Below are 20154 nucleotides of genomic sequence, written 5' to 3' on the forward strand. Positions count from 1 at the left end.
TCACAAATCTAGCCATCCTTATACCATTCGTTAACCATCACAAATCTAGCCATCCTTATACCAGTCGTTAACCATCACAAATCTAGACACCCGCATACCAATCGTTAACCATCACAAATCTAGCCATGCGCATACCAGTTGTTATCCCTCACAAATCTAGGCATCCATATATCAATATTCTACCATCACAAATCTAGGCATCCATATACCATTCGTTAACTTTTACAAATCTAGCCATCGACATACCAATCGTTAACCATCACAAATCTAGGTATTCGCATACCAATCGTTAACCTTTACAAATCTAGCCATCCGCATGTAAATCGTTAACCATCACAAATCTAGGCATTCGCATACCAATCGTTAACCACCACAAATCTAGGCATCTATATATCAATCGTTCACCATCACAAATCTAGGCATCTGCATACCAATCGTTCACCATCACAAATCTAGGCATCCGCGTACCAATCGTTAACCATCACGGACGTTTCAGGTCATATATGACCAGGCCAATTCCAAATACATCACTAAACCAAAAGTCTACTAGAGTAGGGCTGTGTAAAATAAAACATTAGGACGGATTCATGTCAAGAGAAGCCGTCGGTCAACAGGTTTTACTGATGCTGGAAAGGCACAAGCATACCGTTAATCAGTATCCAGGTCGGGTACCATTCTAGTATTTAGATCATCGTTAACCATGAATATAACGGAGGGAATTTGTTCCATTCACTAACAATTGTAGGGTATTATCCCACACCATCACAACAAACATTCATTCATACTGCCATGCAGCGTCCTTGTCGGCTTGGACAACAATATACCGAAGGGTTCTGTATATGGCGTGTACACATTTCGCATTGTAGCATTTGTTAGATCCTGTGTAGTGAGTGACGATTTCAACCAACGTCACAAGTCATTACTGCAAGAACTCATGTGTCAAGGTTTTTTCATCAAACGCCTACACTATAAGTTTCCAAGTTTTACAATGAGTATAATTCTCTTGTAAGTAAATATGGACAGAGCGTCCAGAATCTCTGGTGCTCGCCTTCGTGATGGTGTCTAATTCCGCTTAACCCGGCTAGGGGCAGTATATTCTTCGTGTTGAATTATATCCCCAAGTTAGATATATGAACAGTTGCAATCAAAGCGCAATTGAGATACATATATTATAGACCTGTACACGGTTTTAATGCTGATTTTACTCATTGATACTCAGTGATATAATTTTCTTGATGTACAGTTCAATTCCAGGCGTGTGTTATCTACATGTACCCCTAACCGACGAAAGTCCGTCATACAGCAGGGTCCAGTACATGTTCTTGCAACATTGGAAACAATTGTAACTTTTCCCAATTCAGTGTATAAGCTATTGCATCAAGACGAGGAAACAGCTTTAATGTACATTGTACATTATCTCCACTATAGAGATATGTCATTGCAAGAGGTGAACTGCCATTGTCGGAGGTGAACTGTCATTGTCACAGGTTACTTGTCATTATCAGATGTCAACTCTCATTGTTACGGGTCCCCTTTCATTGGCACAGGTCAGCTTTCATTGTCAGAGGTCAAGTGTTATTGTCACAGGTTATTTCTCACTGTCAGAGATCAGCTGTCATTATCACAGGTCCCCCTCCATTGCCAGAGGTCAGCTTTCATTGTCAGAAGTTAACAGTCACTAACACAGGTTACAGGGGTCAAATGTCATTGTTACAGGTCTCCTATCAGAGGTCAGAGGTCAATTGTCAATGTTCCGTTTCATTGTCAGAGGTCAACTTTCACTGACAGAGGTCAGCTCTCATTGTCAGAGGTCAACTGTCACTATCACAGATTACTTTTCATTGTTAGAAGTCAAATGTCATTGTCACAAGTGCCGTTTCATTGTCAGAGGCCAACTCTCACTGACGGAGGTCAACTGTCATTGTCAGATGTCAACTGTCATTGTCAGAGATCAAATACCATCGTTACAGGTTCCCTATTATTGTCAGAGGTCAGCTCTCATTGACAGAGGTCAACTATCATTGTCACAAGTGCGGGTTCACTGTCAGAGGTCACAGGTTACTTGTCATCGCCAAAGGTGTCAACTGTCGTTACAGAGGTCAGCTGTCATTGTTAGAGGTCACCTGTCATCAACAGAAGTAATTGACATTAATGACGCGTAATTGCTCCCCCCCCCCCAAAAAAAAAAAACTTTCACAAATTGTTAAAATCTCCCGCGATACCTAACAAAGGGGCTATTCATTGCAGTTTACGGCGAGAACAAGATAAAACAAGCGACACTGTATTCTTTGTGTCTACTCATGTCATCGACTATGAGTGGAAGAACAAAGTAACTTGCTTTCTATCCTTGACCTCAGCACTAGGCCTTTGGTATATGATATCTGGTAGTCTCAGATTCAAATCCAGATGATTCTCTTTTTATTCACATATTTTTCTCCTTTTTTCATTCTTATTTTCAAAATTTGTACAACACCTGCCGATGCATTATTGTGTATTATGTATTATTACACACACAAAAATATAGAAGCCAATTTTTGATGCTTTCAAATAAATACTTTTATTTCATGAACAATTTCGGCTTAAAGGTCTAAAAAAACAGTTTTTATTTCAACCATTCAAAATTTAGCTGTTTGTTCCATCAGAAAGGGTGCGAGAGTTTGTGAGATACACAATCTTTTTTCTCAAATTCAAAAACCGCTGATTTCTGTCTGAATGAAAATATACTATACAGAAGAAGTGAAAACAATCTCTATCAATGGGATTTCTTTTACCTGGCATAAGCTAGATGTAATGCTGTTCGAATCAGAGCGGAATATTGGCGAAAGCCTACCTACCTGTCGTGGCGTAGATGACATACAATGCGATCGTGAGAAACTGAAGTGGCATTGTTCTTGATTGTAGAAGACGAATAGTGATGTAACACCGCATAATTCTCTCTATATAGCGGTCGGAAAGTCAATGTTCAAAGATTCTTTTACCTTCTTGACACCCGCTTCAAGGTTGCCTGTAAAGTTGAGTGTATATATAGGCCAGGGCTTCACACTTCTTTGCAATCCTCAAGGATTTTTGAGCTGTGTACAGGTGAAAAATGCGCCAAGTCGAGCGGGGTTCTCGCCTAGGTACGCGGTTCTCTAATTCCCGTGTTGACAAAGCACTTGTGAGGATGTGATGTCATTTTCCTCTGTGACGCGTTTGTCCCTCTGTCTTCAGCTCTGATGAGCATTTACATCACAGCTTCAGTGTTTACACTTCACACAGATAACTGTTTGTTCGTGTCAAAACAATTTTACTTTTATCTCATGTAATAATATCTCAAAAGAACAAGCACCGCGTTCAGAACTGGAATTTCTGTTTTCTTTAACAATGGATATGTTATATGTAAAATGGCTAAGAAATGACAATGTTCCTTGACAGTCAAGGTGTTTGCCTCCGTCGTGTCATAACAGTAATACTGTAGTTGCTGTTTGAACTCCTCCAGAAAAAATATATTATTTAAGATATATATTAATATATTATTCAAGGTTGAAATCCCTGTGCTATTGCGTGGAGTATGTTCTTTACCGCATGTTGGTACACTTATTGTAAAATGAATTACACTCCACGCCCATTCCCCAGGACGGCACTAGTTGTTGAATAATTATGACGTCACCCGAGGCAATAAGGTCTCACGGCGAAACTAAGCTGATGCAGTTTAACATTAGTACTTATTTAGATCTGTCAGAATTTAGATCTGTCAGAATTTAGATCTGTCAGAATTTAGATCTGTCAGTACCTCCATGACACAACAGTATACATGCATAGTGGGGAGGCATATGTTCTCACTCTTAAATCTTAAATTCCCAATTTACATATATTTATACTTCCGTTATAGTGTCTATATGGATCTACCTTACAAGGCTGGTTGTCCCATCCATATACCCCTATACTTTATAGAGACCAGATGAACCTACCACACAGGGCCTGTTGTCTGATCAACATACGCTTATATGTTATAGTGTCTATATGGATCTACCACATAAGGCTGGTTGTCCGATCCATATACCCTTATATGTTATAGTGACTAGATGAACCTACCACACAGGGCTGGTTGTCCTATCCATATACCCTTATATGTTATAACGACTAGATGGACCTACCACACTTTGCGTGTGATATCACCCAAATACAGTGACCCTTCCTGCTAAAGTGTGATACTGATGTGTGACATCACCCAAATACAGTGACCCTTCCTGTTACAAGGCGATACTGGCGTGTGATATCCCCCAAATACAGCGATCCGTCCTGCTACAGTGTGATACTGGCGTGTGATATCACCCAAATACAACAACACTTCCAGTTACAGTGTGATACTGGCGTGTGATATCACCCAAATACCGCGACCCTTCCTGCTACAGTATGATAGTGGCTGTGATGTCCCCCAAATATCGCGAAACTTCCGCCTACAGTGTAATACTGGAGTGTGATAGCACCCAAATACAGCGACCCTTCCTTCTACAGTATGATACTGGCGTGTTTTCACCCAAGTACCGCGGCCCTTCCTGTTTTCCAATTTTCCTATTTCTGTGTGTAAAGCCATAGCACATTTTCCTATTTCTGTGTATAAAGCCATAGTACATTTTCCTATTTCTGTGTATAAAGCCATAGTACATTTTCCTATTTCTGTGTATAACGCCATAGTACATTTTCCTATTTCTGCGTATAAAGTCATAGCACGTTTTCCTATTTCTGTGTATAAAGCCATAGTACATTTTCCTATTTCTGTGTATAAAGCCATAGCACATTTTCCTATTTCTGTGTATAAAGCCATAGCACATTTTCCTATTTCTGTGTATAAAGCCATAGCACATTTTCCTATTTCTGTGTATAAAGCCATAGTACATTTTCCTATTTCTGTGTATAAAGCCATAGTACATTTTCCTATTTCTGTGTATAAAGCCATAGTACATTTTCCTATTTCTGTGTATAAAGTTATAGCACATTTTCCTATTTCTGTGTATAAAGTCATAGTACATTTTCCTATTTCTGTGTATAAAGCCATAGTACATTTTCCTATTTCTGTGTATAAAGTCATAGCACATTTTTCTATTTCTGTGTGTAAAGCCATAATACATTTTCCTATTTCTGTGTATAAAGCCATAGTACATTTTCCTATTTCTGTGTATAAAGCCATAGTACATTTTTCTATTTCTGTGTATAAAGCCATAGTACATTTTCCTATTTCTGTGTATAAAGCCATAGTACATTTTCCTATTTCTGTGTATAAAGTCATAGCACGTTTTCCTATTTCTGTGTATAAAGCCATAGTACATTTTCCTATTTCTGTGTATAAAGCCATAGTACATTTTCCTATTTCTGTGTATAAAGCCATAGTGCATTTTCCTATTTCTGTGTATAAAGTTATAGCACATTTTCCTATTTCTGTGTATAAAGCCATAGTACATTTTCCTATTTCTGTATATAAAGCCATAGTACATTTTTCTATTTCTGTGTGTAAAGCCATAGCACATTTTTCTATTTCTGTGTGTAAAGCCATAGTGCATTTTCCTATTTCTGTGTATAAAGCCATAGTACATTTTCCTATTTCTGTATATAAAGCCATAGTACATTTTTCTATTTCTGTGTGTAAAGCCATAGCACATTTTTCTATTTCTGTGTGTAAAGCCATAGTGCATTTTCCTATTTCTGTGTATAAAGCCATAGCACATTTTCCTATTTCTGTGTATAAAACCACATTTCTGTGTGTAAAACCCTGGTGCATTAATCGCTGCTTTTTAAGCAGACTTATACATATATATATGGCATTTAGGCCCTACCTCCGTGGTGAAATGATATACCTCCGTGACATAAATGAAAAATTCATTTTACACAGCTTATTTACCCTTCACGTGTATTTATGAGCCTATACATGGATAATCTGTCAAACCACGGATGTATATAAATTTATATGCATTTAGGCCCTACCTCCGTGGTGAAACGAATGCATTGTTATGTATTCAGTAATATGTCTTTATCTACATAGTCCTGTTAGACTATCAACTTAAAGATGTACATTCAACTAAAAGTCATGTCTTTTAAAGATGAAATCTTTCCAATGCTTTGCCAGAGCTTCGCCGCTCAGTTTGACACAATACTTGTAGGCCTGCACGCATGTGGGCGTACCATCAAGAAAGGCCTACGACAAACGAGGTGCGTGTATGCCGACTGGGCTAGCTTCCGATCTCTTGCGGACTTTACCGAGTGAGGATTGCTTTGGTGGCGATAGCAACCCGTAAACAAGATGGCGGACACCTGCTGTGGACCGCGGTAGTTGTGTCGTTTCCAGTAACTAATGATTCAATTTACCTCACGGCTGACAGTGTGACATAGTTTAGACTGTTAAAAACAACCCAGTGCATGCCGCTAGTACACAAGGTGAGATAAATGGTAATTACTTATTCAAAAAACTTTATGTTTGCTACAAGTCAGATACATGTTCGTGGTCTTGCATGATTCCGTACTTTGCTTCTTCTTAGTGTCATGCTGCGAAGCATTTTCATGCGAATACTCGAAATAGGGCACTCTGGAACTACGATGTCATTTGAAGTGGTTGAATTTACTTGTCTTTTATATTAAAGAAACAAGAGTGTATTTTCTTTATTTGCCAGTACATTCTGTTAAGTAATTTTATTTCCAAGAGTTCATCTATCTGAGGACGTTGTTGTTGTTGCGCTGTACGGGTAACGATGTAGGGTTTCTTTTTCGTTGTGTTCATAAACGGTTTCGTCCAGCGTCATTTCGTCTCCATGATATTTCTGCCGTACTTGATATCCTATTTTGAAACAGGAAATATTTCTTTCAGTTTAGTATATTAAAGATCAGTTGTTGAGCCCATGATCAACTATCCTCTTGTGAGCCTCGCCGAAGCAAAAATGATCCAGTGGGTGTAGGTTCGAAACGGTATTTATTTTGTGAATTTGTGTGGTTGTCATGGAACGTTTTTGGTTTGACGAGGCCTAGAAGAGGATAGTTGATTATAGAGACCACTTGGTTAGTATTGAATTATGAAAGGGAAGATTTTATGCGGATATGTCAACAGAATGACCCCCGTAACGAACTCTCCTCTTCTAAGCCCCACTGAACCAAAAGACATCCATGACAACCACACAAATTTACAAAATAAATATATTTTCAACACTATAATCACTGTGGCTGTCTGCCACCGTTTTGATCATCTGTGAGCACGAATGATTAGCGCCACCTGAGGTCAGGGGGAAATACCCAGCTAAATGGGTGACTAGGCTTTCCTAGTGTTACTGTAATGATTTCCATTGGTCTTATCTGTATGTGTGGTTGTCATGGATCGTTTTTGGTTCCTCGAGGCGCAGAAGAGGTTAGTTGATTATTGGAACCACTCGGTTGACATCAGTTTACACAAGGGAAGAATTAATGCATGTGTGAATATGAGGTGAATGTAGCTTACCCTTAGTCCAGCACATTAGAAGCAGCTTCTTCCTGTAACTCTTCCAACGTTTTATGTTGCTCGATGTGAGAGTTACATTCCATAACTAAAGGCCACATTGATGTTAAACGAAGCAATGCTCAAACCCAGTTTGAGTTTAGAAAGAATATTAATTAACGGCTCACCGGTTCACAGTCTGAGACATCATAATACACTGATACACAGTATAATAACGAGAGAGCAATTTTATCACTTATTGTTTCATTTTGGAGAGATCCAGTGTAATATGTGAGCATGATAGGTTATTAAAAAAGGCAATCAATTTGGCAGTCACTGACACTTAATGCGCAATAAGTTTTAATAATCAGCTTGGTTCATTTCAGTGAAAAAAGGGAGCTTACCAAAGTTGCATGTGATTCAGGTATGACAGTGAGTAGCCATGCCTGGACTTGATCACTACAATTATTTTGACAGTATCTGTCTTTTATCTACTACGTTGCATTCTTCTGGATGCATGGATTTCCAGAAATAGATTAACATTCTCATGGCAACAGATTGTCTCTAAAATTATCAGTCAAGTTGACTTTATAGTTGAAACAGTCGTGCTCCATGTCATAATATTGATTGACGGGGATAGTACAGGTGAAAACGAGCTAACCGTACTGATTATAATACTTTTGTGAGGACATCCCTTGCCACCATGATACAAAGTATACAGCTATTGTTGCCGTAACACACAGCGATCTAGGATCTCCAAACACCAAGAACTTGGTGATTTTCCTTTGTGAACTCCTACAAACAGCTCCTTATGAAATCTGTGATACTTTCTACAAATGAACTTGAAGGAGAGTTGCCATTTTGAATGCAGTGCAAAGCTTTGATTGGCGGGAGGAATAAACAGCATCATGGAAAATATCTTTTTGCTCATGACTCTATCTGAAAGGAACCAACTTGCCCCGACATCACTGGTAAATTCATCACCAATTTGAACAGATTTCTGAGTTGGCAACAGTTGGGCCAGTGGTCAATACAGACAAAGATGGTTGTCAAAACTGTTGACATCTGATGTACGCAACTATGTCATGTATGTTAGAATAATATTGAGAATTTTCAGTATTGTCATATCCTTGCCTGAAAAGTTGTAGGTATTTTAATGTTTATTAATAATTCATATTCTTAATAACATCAGTGGTTTAGCTATTTTGATATTTCTGTATGCACAGGATTTCATCTCTGCTTCTGTGCAGTAAGAAATATGGGTGAATATTTTTCATTGTAAATATGTACATGTGTGTGCATAGATTTATGTGTTTGTTGTATTTCAGTGGTGGTGTTGATATTGTATTTTTGAATTGTATAATGTACCCGTACCTTCCAGTCTTCCACAGAGAAAAGTCATGAGTACTCTAGATGAAAAACTGCGTTGGCTGGAGGCTAGGATAGCTTCATCACTAAGGCCCAGAAATGAAGACCTCAGAAACATGTTCATTAATGAAGATAACAGGTATTTGACCCTCACACATTTCTAACTGCACATAAACTTGTAAGGCCATAAGTACAAAGTTTTTATTTTTATGATGTACCAGTATGTTTTTTTTAGCTGATAGCTATATGAAGCTATAGCTAACTTTTGCAAGAAAATAGGAATCCATTACATGCAGTATTTAAAAACTGTTGCCTCTATCTATGAATAACAGATCTTATTTATTAAAAGTTTCTTGACCAGAATTATATCATTTAAAGACTTGAATTGTAAGAAGGGCAAGATAGACCTGTTGATGGTGACAGGTGGCATCACAGGGACTTTGTAATTTTGATATTACATGAAGCTACATAGTCATGGAATAATCTACATGGCCCAGAGTAAAAAACACAAACAGGTGATGTTATTGTTGCTTTATATGTGAAGATACTTTGAAACAGTTTTCAGTGGTGTGTTTTTTGCTCGTGTTGACCTTTCCCTTACCAGCAACCACTTACTGTTTATTTTCTGGTTTATGAGATACTCAAACAAGCACTCAGATGCATGACTTTAGAAAAACTGATTTCTGACTGCTTTTTAAATTTGTTGATTCCATTATGTGTGTTTTCAAGACGAGCACTGCACGAGTTCACCCAGAACGAAGATGTGAGGCGGTCTATTTGTGTACATAAACCCGGGGCCGTCAAGGGAGATAGTCGTGTCTCTGCACCCTCCTGAGAACCTCTCTTCCAAATCTGTCTTCTTCATCAAGACAAACTCAGGAATCAAACTAACAAATGAAAACATGGGTGAGTCTGAAATACGGCCAGTACACATTTGTACAGGTGGGGAGCATCAGTAATCAAGTCTTATGTATGGGCTGAATACATACCAGTACTCATATTCTACAAATGAGGAGTAACCAAGTCTTTATGTATGGAGTGAATGCAAACCAGTTCACATATTTCACAAATGAGGAGTAACCAAGTCTTTATTTATGGGCTGAATACAAACTAGTACTCATATTCTACAAATGAGGAGTAACCAAATCTTTATTTATGGGCTGAATACAAACCAGTACTCATATTCTACAAATTAGGAGTAACCAAGTCTTTATGTATGGAGTGAATGCAAACCAGTTCACATATTTCACAAATGAGGAGTAACCAAGTCTTTATTTATGGGCTGAATACATACCAGTACTCATATTCTACAAATTAGGAGTAACCAAGTCTTTATGTATGGAGTGAATGCAAACCAGTTCACATATTTCACAAATGAGGAGTAACCAAGTCTTTATTTATGGGCTGAATACATACCAGTACTCATATTCTACAAATGAGGAGTAACCAAGTCTTTATTTATGGGCTGAATACAAACCAGTACTCATATTCTACAAATTAGGAGTCACCAAGTCTTTATGTATGGGCTGAATACATACCAGTACTCATATTCTACAAATTAGGAGTAACCAAGTCTTTATGTATGGAGTGAATGCAAACCAGTTCACATATTTCACAAATGAGGAGTAACCAAGTCTTTATTTATCGGCTGAATACAAACTAGTACTCATATTCTACAAATGAGGAGTAACCAAGTCTTTATGTATGGAGTGAATGCAAACCAGTTCACATATTTCACAAATGAGGAGTAACCAAGTCTTTATTTATGGGCTGAATACAAACTAGTACTCATATTCTACAAATGAGGAGTAACCAAGTCTTTATTTATGGGCTGAATACAAACCAGTACTCATATTCTACAAATTAGGAGTAACCAAGTCTTTATGTATGGAGTGAATGCAAACCAGTTCACATATTTCACAAATGAGGAGTAACCAAGTCTTTATTTATGGGCTGAATACATACTAGTACTCATATTCTACAAATTAGGAGTAACCAAGTCTTTATGTATGGAGTGAATGCAAACCAGTTCACATATTTCACAAATGAGGAGTAACCAAGTCTTTATTTATGGGCTGAACACAAACTAGTACTCATATTCTACAAATGAGGAGTAACCAAGTCTTTATTTATGGGCTGAATACATACCAGTACTCATATTCTACAAATTAGGAGTAACCAAGTCTTTATGTATGGGCTGAATACAAACCAGTACTCATATTCTGCAAATGAGGAATAACCAAGTCTTTATGTATGGGCTGAATACAAACCAATACTCATATTCTACAAATGAGGAGTAACCAAGTCTTTATGTATGGGCTGAATACAAACCAGTACTCATATTCTACAAATGAGGAGTAACCAAGTCTTTATGTATGAGCTGAATACATACCAGTACTCATATTCTACAAATTAGGAGTAACCAAGTCTTTATGTATGGAGTGAATGCAAACCAGTTCACATATTTCACAAATGAGGAGTAACCAAGTCTTTATTTATGGGCTGAATACAAACTAGTACTCATATTCTACAAATGAGGAGTAACCAAGTCTTTATTTATGGGCTGAATACATACCAGTACTCATATTCTACAAATTAGGAGTAACCAAGTCTTTATGTATGGGCTGAATACAAACCAGTACTCATATTCTGCAAATGAGGAATAACCAAGTCTTTATGTATGGGCTGAATACAAACCAATACTCATATTCTACAAATGAGGAGTAACCAAGTCTTTATGTATGGGCTGAATACAAACCAGTACTCATATTCTACAAATGAGGAGTAACCAAGTCTTTATGTATGAGCTGAATACATACCAGTACTCATATTCTACAAATTAGGAGTAACCAAGTCTTTATGTATGGAGTGAATGCAAACCAGTTCACATATTTCACAAATGAGGAGTAACCAAGTCTTTATTTATGGGCTGAATACAAACTAGTACTCATATTCTACAAATGAGGAGTAACCAAGTCTTTATTTATGGGCTGAATACATACCAGTACTCATATTCTACAAATTAGGAGTAACCAAGTCTTTATGTATGGGCTGAATACAAACCAGTACTCATATTCTGCAAATGAGGAATAACCAAGTCTTTATGTATGGGCTGAATACAAACCAATACTCATATTCTACAAATGAGGAGTAACCAAGTCTTTATGTATGGGCTGAATACAAACCAGTACTCATATTCTACAAATGAGGAGTAACCAAGTCTTTATGTATGGAGTGAATGCAAACCAGTTCACAATTTCACAAATGAGGAGTAACCAAGTCTTAATTTATGGGCTGAATACAAACCAGTACTCATATTCTACAAATGAGAAGTAACCAAGTCTTTATATATGGGCTGAATACAAACCAGTGCTCATATTCTACAAATGAGGAGTAACCAAGTCTTTATGTATGGAGTGAATGCAAACCAGTTCACATATTTCACAAATGAAGAGGAAACCAAGTCTTTATTTATGGGCTGAATACATACCAGTACTCATATTCTACAAATTAGGAGTAACCAAGTCTTTATGTATGGGCTGAATACAAACCAGTACTCATATTCTGCAAATGAGGAATAACCAAGTCTTTATGTATGAGCTGAATACATACCAGTACTCATATTCTACAAATGAGGAGTAACCAAGTCTTTATGTATGAGCTGAATACATACCAGTACTCATATTCTACAAATTAGGAGTAACCAAGTCTTTATGTATGGAGTGAATGCAAACCAGTTCACATATTTCACAAATGAGGAGTAACCAAGTCTTTATTTATGGGCTGAATACAAACTAGTACTCATATTCTACAAATGAGGAGTAACCAAGTCTTTATTTATGGGCTGAATACATACCAGTACTCATATTCTACAAATTAGGAGTAACCAAGTCTTTATGTATGGGCTGAATACAAACCAGTACTCATATTCTGCAAATGAGGAATAACCAAGTCTTTATGTATGGGCTGAATACAAACCAATACTCATATTCTACAAATGAGGAGTAACCAAGTCTTTATGTATGGGCTGAATACAAACCAGTACTCATATTCTACAAATGAGGAGTAACCAAGTCTTTATGTATGAGCTGAATACATACCAGTACTCATATTCTACAAATTAGGAGTAACCAAGTCTTTATGTATGGAGTGAATGCAAACCAGTTCACATATTTCACAAATGAGGAGTAACCAAGTCTTTATTTATGGGCTGAATACAAACTAGTACTCATATTCTACAAATGAGGAGTAACCAAGTCTTTATTTATGGGCTGAATACATACCAGTACTCATATTCTACAAATTAGGAGTAACCAAGCCTTTATGTATGGGCTGAATACAAACCAGTACTCATATTCTGCAAATGAGGAATAACCAAGTCTTTATGTATGGGCTGAATACAAACCAATACTCATATTCTACAAATGAGGAGTAACCAAGTCTTTATGTATGGGCTGAATACAAACCAGTACTCATATTCTACAAATGAGGAGTAACCAAGTCTTTATGTATGGAGTGAATGCAAACCAGTTCACAATTTCACAAATGAGGAGTAACCAAGTCTTAATTTATGGGCTGAATACAAACCAGTACTCATATTCTACAAATGAGAAGTAACCAAGTCTTTATATATGGGCTGAATACAAACCAGTGCTCATATTCTACAAATGAGGAGTAACCAAGTCTTTATGTATGGAGTGAATGCAAACCAGTTCACATATTTCACAAATGAGGAGTAACCAAGTCTTTATTTATGGGCTGAATACATACCAGTACTCATATTCTACAAATTAGGAGTAACCAAGTCTTTATGTATGGAGTGAATGCAAACCAGTTCACATATTTCACAAATGAGGAGTAACCAAGTCTTTATTTATGGGCTGAATACAAACCAGTACTCATATTCTACAAATGAGGAGTAACCAAGTCTTTATTTATGGGCTGAATACATACCAGTACTCATATTCTACAAATTAGGAGTAACCAAGTCTTTATGTATGGGCTGAATACAAACCAGTACTCATATTCTGCAAATGAGGAATAACCAAGTCTTTATGTATGGGCTGAATACAAACCAATACTCATATTCTACAAATGAGGAGTAACCAAGTCTTTATGTATGGGCTGAATACAAACCAGTACTCATATTCTACAAATGAGGAGTAACCAAGTCTTTATGTATGGAGTGAATGCAAACCAGTTCACAATTTCACAAATGAGGAGTAACCAAGTCTTAATTTATGGGCTGAATACAAACCAGTACTCATATTCTACAAATGAGAAGTAACCAAGTCTTTATATATGGGCTGAATACAAACCAGTGCTCATATTCTACAAATGAGGAGTAACCAAGTCTTTATGTATGGAGTGAATGCAAACCAGTTCACATATTTCACAAATGAGGAGTAACCAAGTCTTTATTTATGGGCTGAATACATACCAGTACTCATATTCTACAAATTAGGAGTAACCAAGTCTTTATTTATGGGCTGAATACAAACTAGTACTCATATTCTACAAATGAGGAGTAACCAAGTCTTTATTTATGGGCTGAATACATACCAGTACTCATATTCTACAAATTAGGAGTAACCAAGTCTTTATGTATGGGCTGAATACAAACCAGTACTCATATTCTGCAAATGAGGAATAACCAAGTCTTTATGTATGGGCTGAATACAAACCAATACTCATATTCTACAAATGAGGAGTAACCAAGTCTTTATGTATGGGCTGAATACAAACCAGTACTCATATTCTACAAATGAGGAGTAACCAAGTCTTTATGTATGGAGTGAATGCAAACCAGTTCACAATTTCACAAATGAGGAGTAACCAAGTCTTAATTTATGGGCTGAATACAAACCAGTACTCATATTCTACAAATGAGAAGTAACCAAGTCTTTATATATGGGCTGAATACAAACCAGTGCTCATATTCTACAAATGAGGAGTAACCAAGTCTTTATGTATGGAGTGAATGCAAACCAGTTCACATATTTCACAAATGAGGAGTAACCAAGTCTTTATGTATGGGCTGAATACAAACCAGTACTCATATTCTACAAATGAGGAGTAACCAAGTCTTTATGTATGGAATGAATGCAAACCAGTTCACATATTTCACAAATGAGGAGTAACCAAGTCTTTATTTATGGGCTGAACACAAACTAGTACTCATATTCTACAAATGAGGAGTAACCAAGTCTTTATTTATGGGCTGAATACATACCAGTACTCATATTCTACAAATTAGGAGTAACCAAGTCTTTATGTATGGGCTGAATACAAACCAGTACTCATATTCTGCAAATGAGGAATAACCAAGTCTTTATGTATGGGCTGAATACAAACCAATACTCATATTCTACAAATGAGGAGTAACCAAGTCTTTATGTATGGGCTGAATACAAACCAGTACTCATATTCTACAAATGAGGAGTAACCAAGTCTTTATGTATGAGCTGAATACATACCAGTACTCATATTCTACAAATTAGGAGTAACCAAGTCTTTATGTATGGAGTGAATGCAAACCAGTTCACATATTTCACAAATGAGGAGTAAGCAAGTCTTTATTTATGGGCTGAATACAAACTAGTACTCATATTCTACAAATGAGGAGTAACCAAGTCTTTATTTATGGGCTGAATACATACCAGTACTCATATTCTACAAATTAGGAGTAACCAAGTCTTTATGTATGGGCTGAATACAAACCAGTACTCATATTCTGCAAATGAGGAATAACCAAGTCTTTATGTATGGGCTGAATACAAACCAATACTCATATTCTACAAATGAGGAGTAACCAAGTCTTTATGTATGGGCTGAATACAAACCAGTACTCATATTCTACAAATGAGGAGTAACCAAGTCTTTATGTATGGAGTGAATGCAAACCAGTTCACAATTTCACAAATGAGGAGTAACCAAGTCTTAATTTATGGGCTGAATACAAACCAGTACTCATATTCTACAAATGAGAAGTAACCAAGTCTTTATATATGGGCTGAATACAAACCAGTGCTCATATTCTACAAATGAGGAGTAACCAAGTCTTTATGTATGGAGTGAATGCAAACCAGTTCACATATTTCACAAATGAGGAGTAACCAAGTCTTTATGTATGGGCTGAATACAAACCAGTACTCATATTCTACAAATGAGGAGTAACCAAGTCTTTATGTATGGAATGAATGCAAACCAGTTCACATATTTCACAAATGAGGAGTAACCAAGTCTTAATTTATGGGCTGAATACAAACCAGTACTCATATTCTACAAATGAGGAGTAACCAAGTCTTTATTTATGGGCTGAATACAAACCAGTACTCATATTCTACAAATGAGGATTAACCAAGTCTTTATGTATGGGCTGAGTACAAACTTGCTGTACAAATATCTTCTATACACCAGCAAGAAAATGAAGATATTTTAGCTGCTTATGTCAAAGTGCGCATTTCTGTTTGTGCTACATAACATCTGCACTGTGCAACAAATATTGCTGTTTTAGTATTTCTGTCATCACTCTGAGGACCGGTTTAATGAGACTGCTAAGATTGCATTTTTGAAGAGGGTCAAGTTTTAGTGATTAAAGCATCTGATGCATATACATGGCACATGGGATGCCTTCTGGATGCCGATTGTTTTATTGCTATGAGGGGGCCTCCATGGCTTCGTTGGTTAGTGCGTTAGCACAGCGTAATGACCCAGGAGCCTCTCATCAATGCGGTTGCTGTGAGTCCAGCTCATGCTGGCTTCCTCTCTGCCCGTATGTGGGAAGGTATTGCGTCATATAAGTAAAATATTCTTGAGTGTGGTGTAAAAAACCAATCAAGTAAATAAATAAATCATTGCTATGAGAATGTTGTCTGATTACAGATGAGGAGGTGATGTATGTGAGAAAGTTTGCTAGTTTTACAGATGAGGAGGTGATGAATGTGAGAATGTTGTCTGGTTACAGATGAGGTGGTGATGAATGTGAGAATGTTGTCTGGTTACAGATGAGGTGGTGATGTATGTGAGAATGTTGTCTAGTTACAAATGAGATAGTGATGTATGTGAGAATGTTTTCTGATTACAGATTAGATGGTGATGTATGTGAGAAAGTTTGCTAGTTTTACAGATGAGGAGGTGATGAATGTGAGAATGTTTTCTGATTACAGATGAGGTGGTGATGTATGTGAGAAAGTTTGCTAGTTTTACAGATGAGGAGGTGATGAATGTGAGAATGTTTTCTGATTACAGATGAGGTGGTGATGTATGTGAGAAAGTTTGCTAGTTTTACAGATGAGGAGGTGATGAATGTGAGAATGTTGTCTGGTTACAGATGAGGTGGTGATGAATGTCAGAATGTTGTCTGGTTACAGATGAGGTGGTGATGAATGTGAGAATGTTGTCTGGTTACAGATGAGGTGGTGATGAATATCAGAATGTTGTCTGGTTACAGATGAGGTGGTGATGTATGTGAGAAAGTTTGTTAGTTTTACAGAAGAGGAGGTGATGTATGTGAGAATGTTTGTCTGATTACAGATGAGGTGGTGATGAATGTGAGAAAGTTTGCTAGTTTTACAGATGAGGAGGGGATGTATCTGACAATGTTTGTTGGTTGTAGATGAGGAGGTGATGTATGTGAGAAAGTTTGCTAGTTTTACAGATGAGGAGGTGATGAATGTGAGAATGTTGTCTGGTTACAGATGAGGTGGTGATGTATCTCACAATGTTTGTTGGTTGTAGATGAGGAGGTGATGTATGTGAGAATGTTTTCTGATTACAGATTAGATGGTGATGTATGTGAGAAAGTTTGCTAGTTTTACAGATGAGGAGGTGATGAATGTGAGAATGTTGTCTGGTTACAGATGAGGTGGTGATGTATGTGAGAATGTTTGCTGGTTACAGATGAGGAGGTGATGTATGTGAGAAAGTTTGCTAGTTACAGCTGAGGAGGTGATGTATGTGAGAAAATTTGCTGGTTGCAGATGAGGGGTTGATTATGAGAATTTTTGCAGGTTATAGATGAGGTGCTCTATGTGAAAGTGTTTTTGTATATAGATGAGAGAGTGATGTAGGTGAGAAAGTTAGCTATTTACACATCAGGAGGTGCTGTATGTGAGAGTGTTTGCAGGTTACAGATGAGGGGGTGATGTACTGTAAATGCCTTTTTATTCGCGTTGTACTAACATTCGTGGATTTCGCAGCAAACATATTTCCGCAAAAATAAGTACCAAGGAATGTAAACCCATGTAAGTAATTACAGTTATAAATTCGTTAACAAGCACTACAGTTCTAATACTTTTTCAAACACGTTAATTAGAAATACCTAATTAAAATGTATTCCAGTTTTCACAAATCCAGCTTACTTGATCGTCAGTTAATGTTGCTTTCTTTTAAGGAGGCTTAGCTCTGTCTAAGTATCACCACATTGCAACATTGTTGTGGTTGATTTATTGAGACATACAAATGGATAATTTGTACTGGGTGTGTGTACGTCATACGATATACATACCATGAGAGAGGTTGTTTGTTTATTGACTATACTTGCCTTCCAGTCAGATCAACTTTCCGATGCACCCAACACATTGCTCGGGGGTTTCCGCACTTCAAACTTCCTCTTCAAAATGATGATTTCTTAGAAACTTACTCAAATCTGTCACGGGGGCCTCCGTGGCTCAGTTGGTTAGCGCGCTAGCACAGCGTAGTGACCCAGGAGTCTCTCACCAAAGCGGTCGCTGTGAGTTCAAATCCAGCTCATGCTGGCTTCCTCTTCGGCCATACGTGGGAAGGTCTGCCAGCAACCTGCGGATGGTCGTGGGTTTCCTCCGGCCTCTGCCCGGTTTCCACCCACAATAATGCTGGCCGATGTCGTATAAGTAAAATATTTTTGAGTACGGCGTAAAATACCAATCAAATAAATAAATAAATAAACAAATCTGTCACAGTTAACTCAGAGTTTCACTCACACTACTGATGCATGAGAATTAAACAGTGGGATTTATTTGTATCACATTTAATCCTTCGTGGTCTCCTGGAGTGAGTGACACGAATAATTGCTAACACAGGAGGTAAGGGCTTCTTTTTATAAAGATTAACAGTCTTCAATAGAGTAAAAGCTTAGGAGGATTAACTTCCTTTGTCTGATCAAGTTACTGCATTGCATAGAATTTTTGTCACATCTTACAGTTACAAACAAGTTTAAATGATAACATTGTTACTTGAATGCTTGAGTTGTTTTATTACTTGATGTTTTTGTATTGAAATTTGATTTTTGTTTATAAGTTGTCCAAAAATTCTATTAAGATCTGCGAAAGTTGATTCCAGCAAATGTTGTCTTCTGACCAAATCCGCGAAAGTTTATGCCTGCGAAAAGGCATTTACAGTATGTGAGAATGTTTGCTGTTTACAGATGAGAAGGTGATGTATGTGAGAATGTTTTCTGGTTACAGATGAGGTGGTGATGTATGTGAGAATGTTTTCTGGTTACAGATGAGAAGGTGATGTATGTGAGAATGTTGTCTGGTTACAGATGAGGTGGTGATGTATCTGACAATGTTTGCTGGTTACAGATGAGAAGGTGATGTATGTGAGAATGTTTGCTGGTTACAGATGAGAAGGTGATGTATCTGACAATGTTTGCTAGTTACAGATGAGAAGGTGATACATGTGAGAATGTTTGCTGGTTACAGATGAGGTGGTGATGTATGTGAGAAAGTTTGCTGGTTTTACAGATGACAAGGTGATGTATGTGAGAATGTTGTCTGGTTACAGATGAGGTGGTGATGTATGTGAGAATGTTTTCTGGTTACAGATGAGGAGGTGATGTATGTGGACTGTAGCTCCCAACCTCTGGAGCACCTCAACTTGCTCACCCGCCAGGTCTTCCTTCCCTTCCTCTGTACTAATCAAAACCTGGCGGATGCCTCGGGAATGAACGCAGACAAGCTGATGGATGTCCTCCACAAACTAATGGCAACCGTGGAGGTTACACAAGGTCAAATTGAGGTACAGAAGGGCAACTTGTTGTCATGATTGTTGTTGATGTATTTTGATGTTGTCTCCCCTGATTTGCAGTTAAACCTGTTACTCATATAATGTATCATAGTGAAACAGCTGCCATTAAAGTTATGCCTTGTCATTTAGAATGATCTGTTGTAAAAGTATAGTTGTTAGTGGATTTTACCAGTGTTCTGTCATGAATTCTATAATTATACTGGAAATTTCTTGTGACCATATTGGCTGTGAACATGGTCAGTTACATGTACCTAATCCTGAAAATGGTATTATCAAGCAATCAGATCATTCAAATTAACTTATGAAACATTAATGATTTCGTATTGGGCTATAATGATCTT

At 37.4% G+C, this 20154-nt stretch overlaps 1 protein-coding gene across 1 annotated transcript in view; it reads left to right on the top strand.

Annotated features, from left to right (window-relative positions):
- The first annotated feature begins 6270 nt into the window (after positions 1-6270).
- The window catches only part of LOC135466077 (uncharacterized), a 53038-nt gene continuing 39154 nt past the window's right edge, over positions 6271-20154 (top strand). Inside the window, 5 exon segments of the mRNA XM_064743497.1 lie at positions 6271-6411; positions 8817-8942; positions 9533-9575; positions 9577-9709; positions 19611-19804. Coding sequence (XP_064599567.1) covers positions 8836-8942; positions 9533-9575; positions 9577-9709; positions 19611-19804 — 477 coding nt within the window. The 5' untranslated portion in view covers positions 6271-6411; positions 8817-8835.

Source organism: Liolophura sinensis, chromosome 1 (assembly GCF_032854445.1).
Source record: "Liolophura sinensis isolate JHLJ2023 chromosome 1, CUHK_Ljap_v2, whole genome shotgun sequence".
In the NCBI taxonomy this organism is placed as follows: domain Eukaryota; kingdom Metazoa; phylum Mollusca; class Polyplacophora; order Chitonida; family Chitonidae; genus Liolophura; species Liolophura sinensis.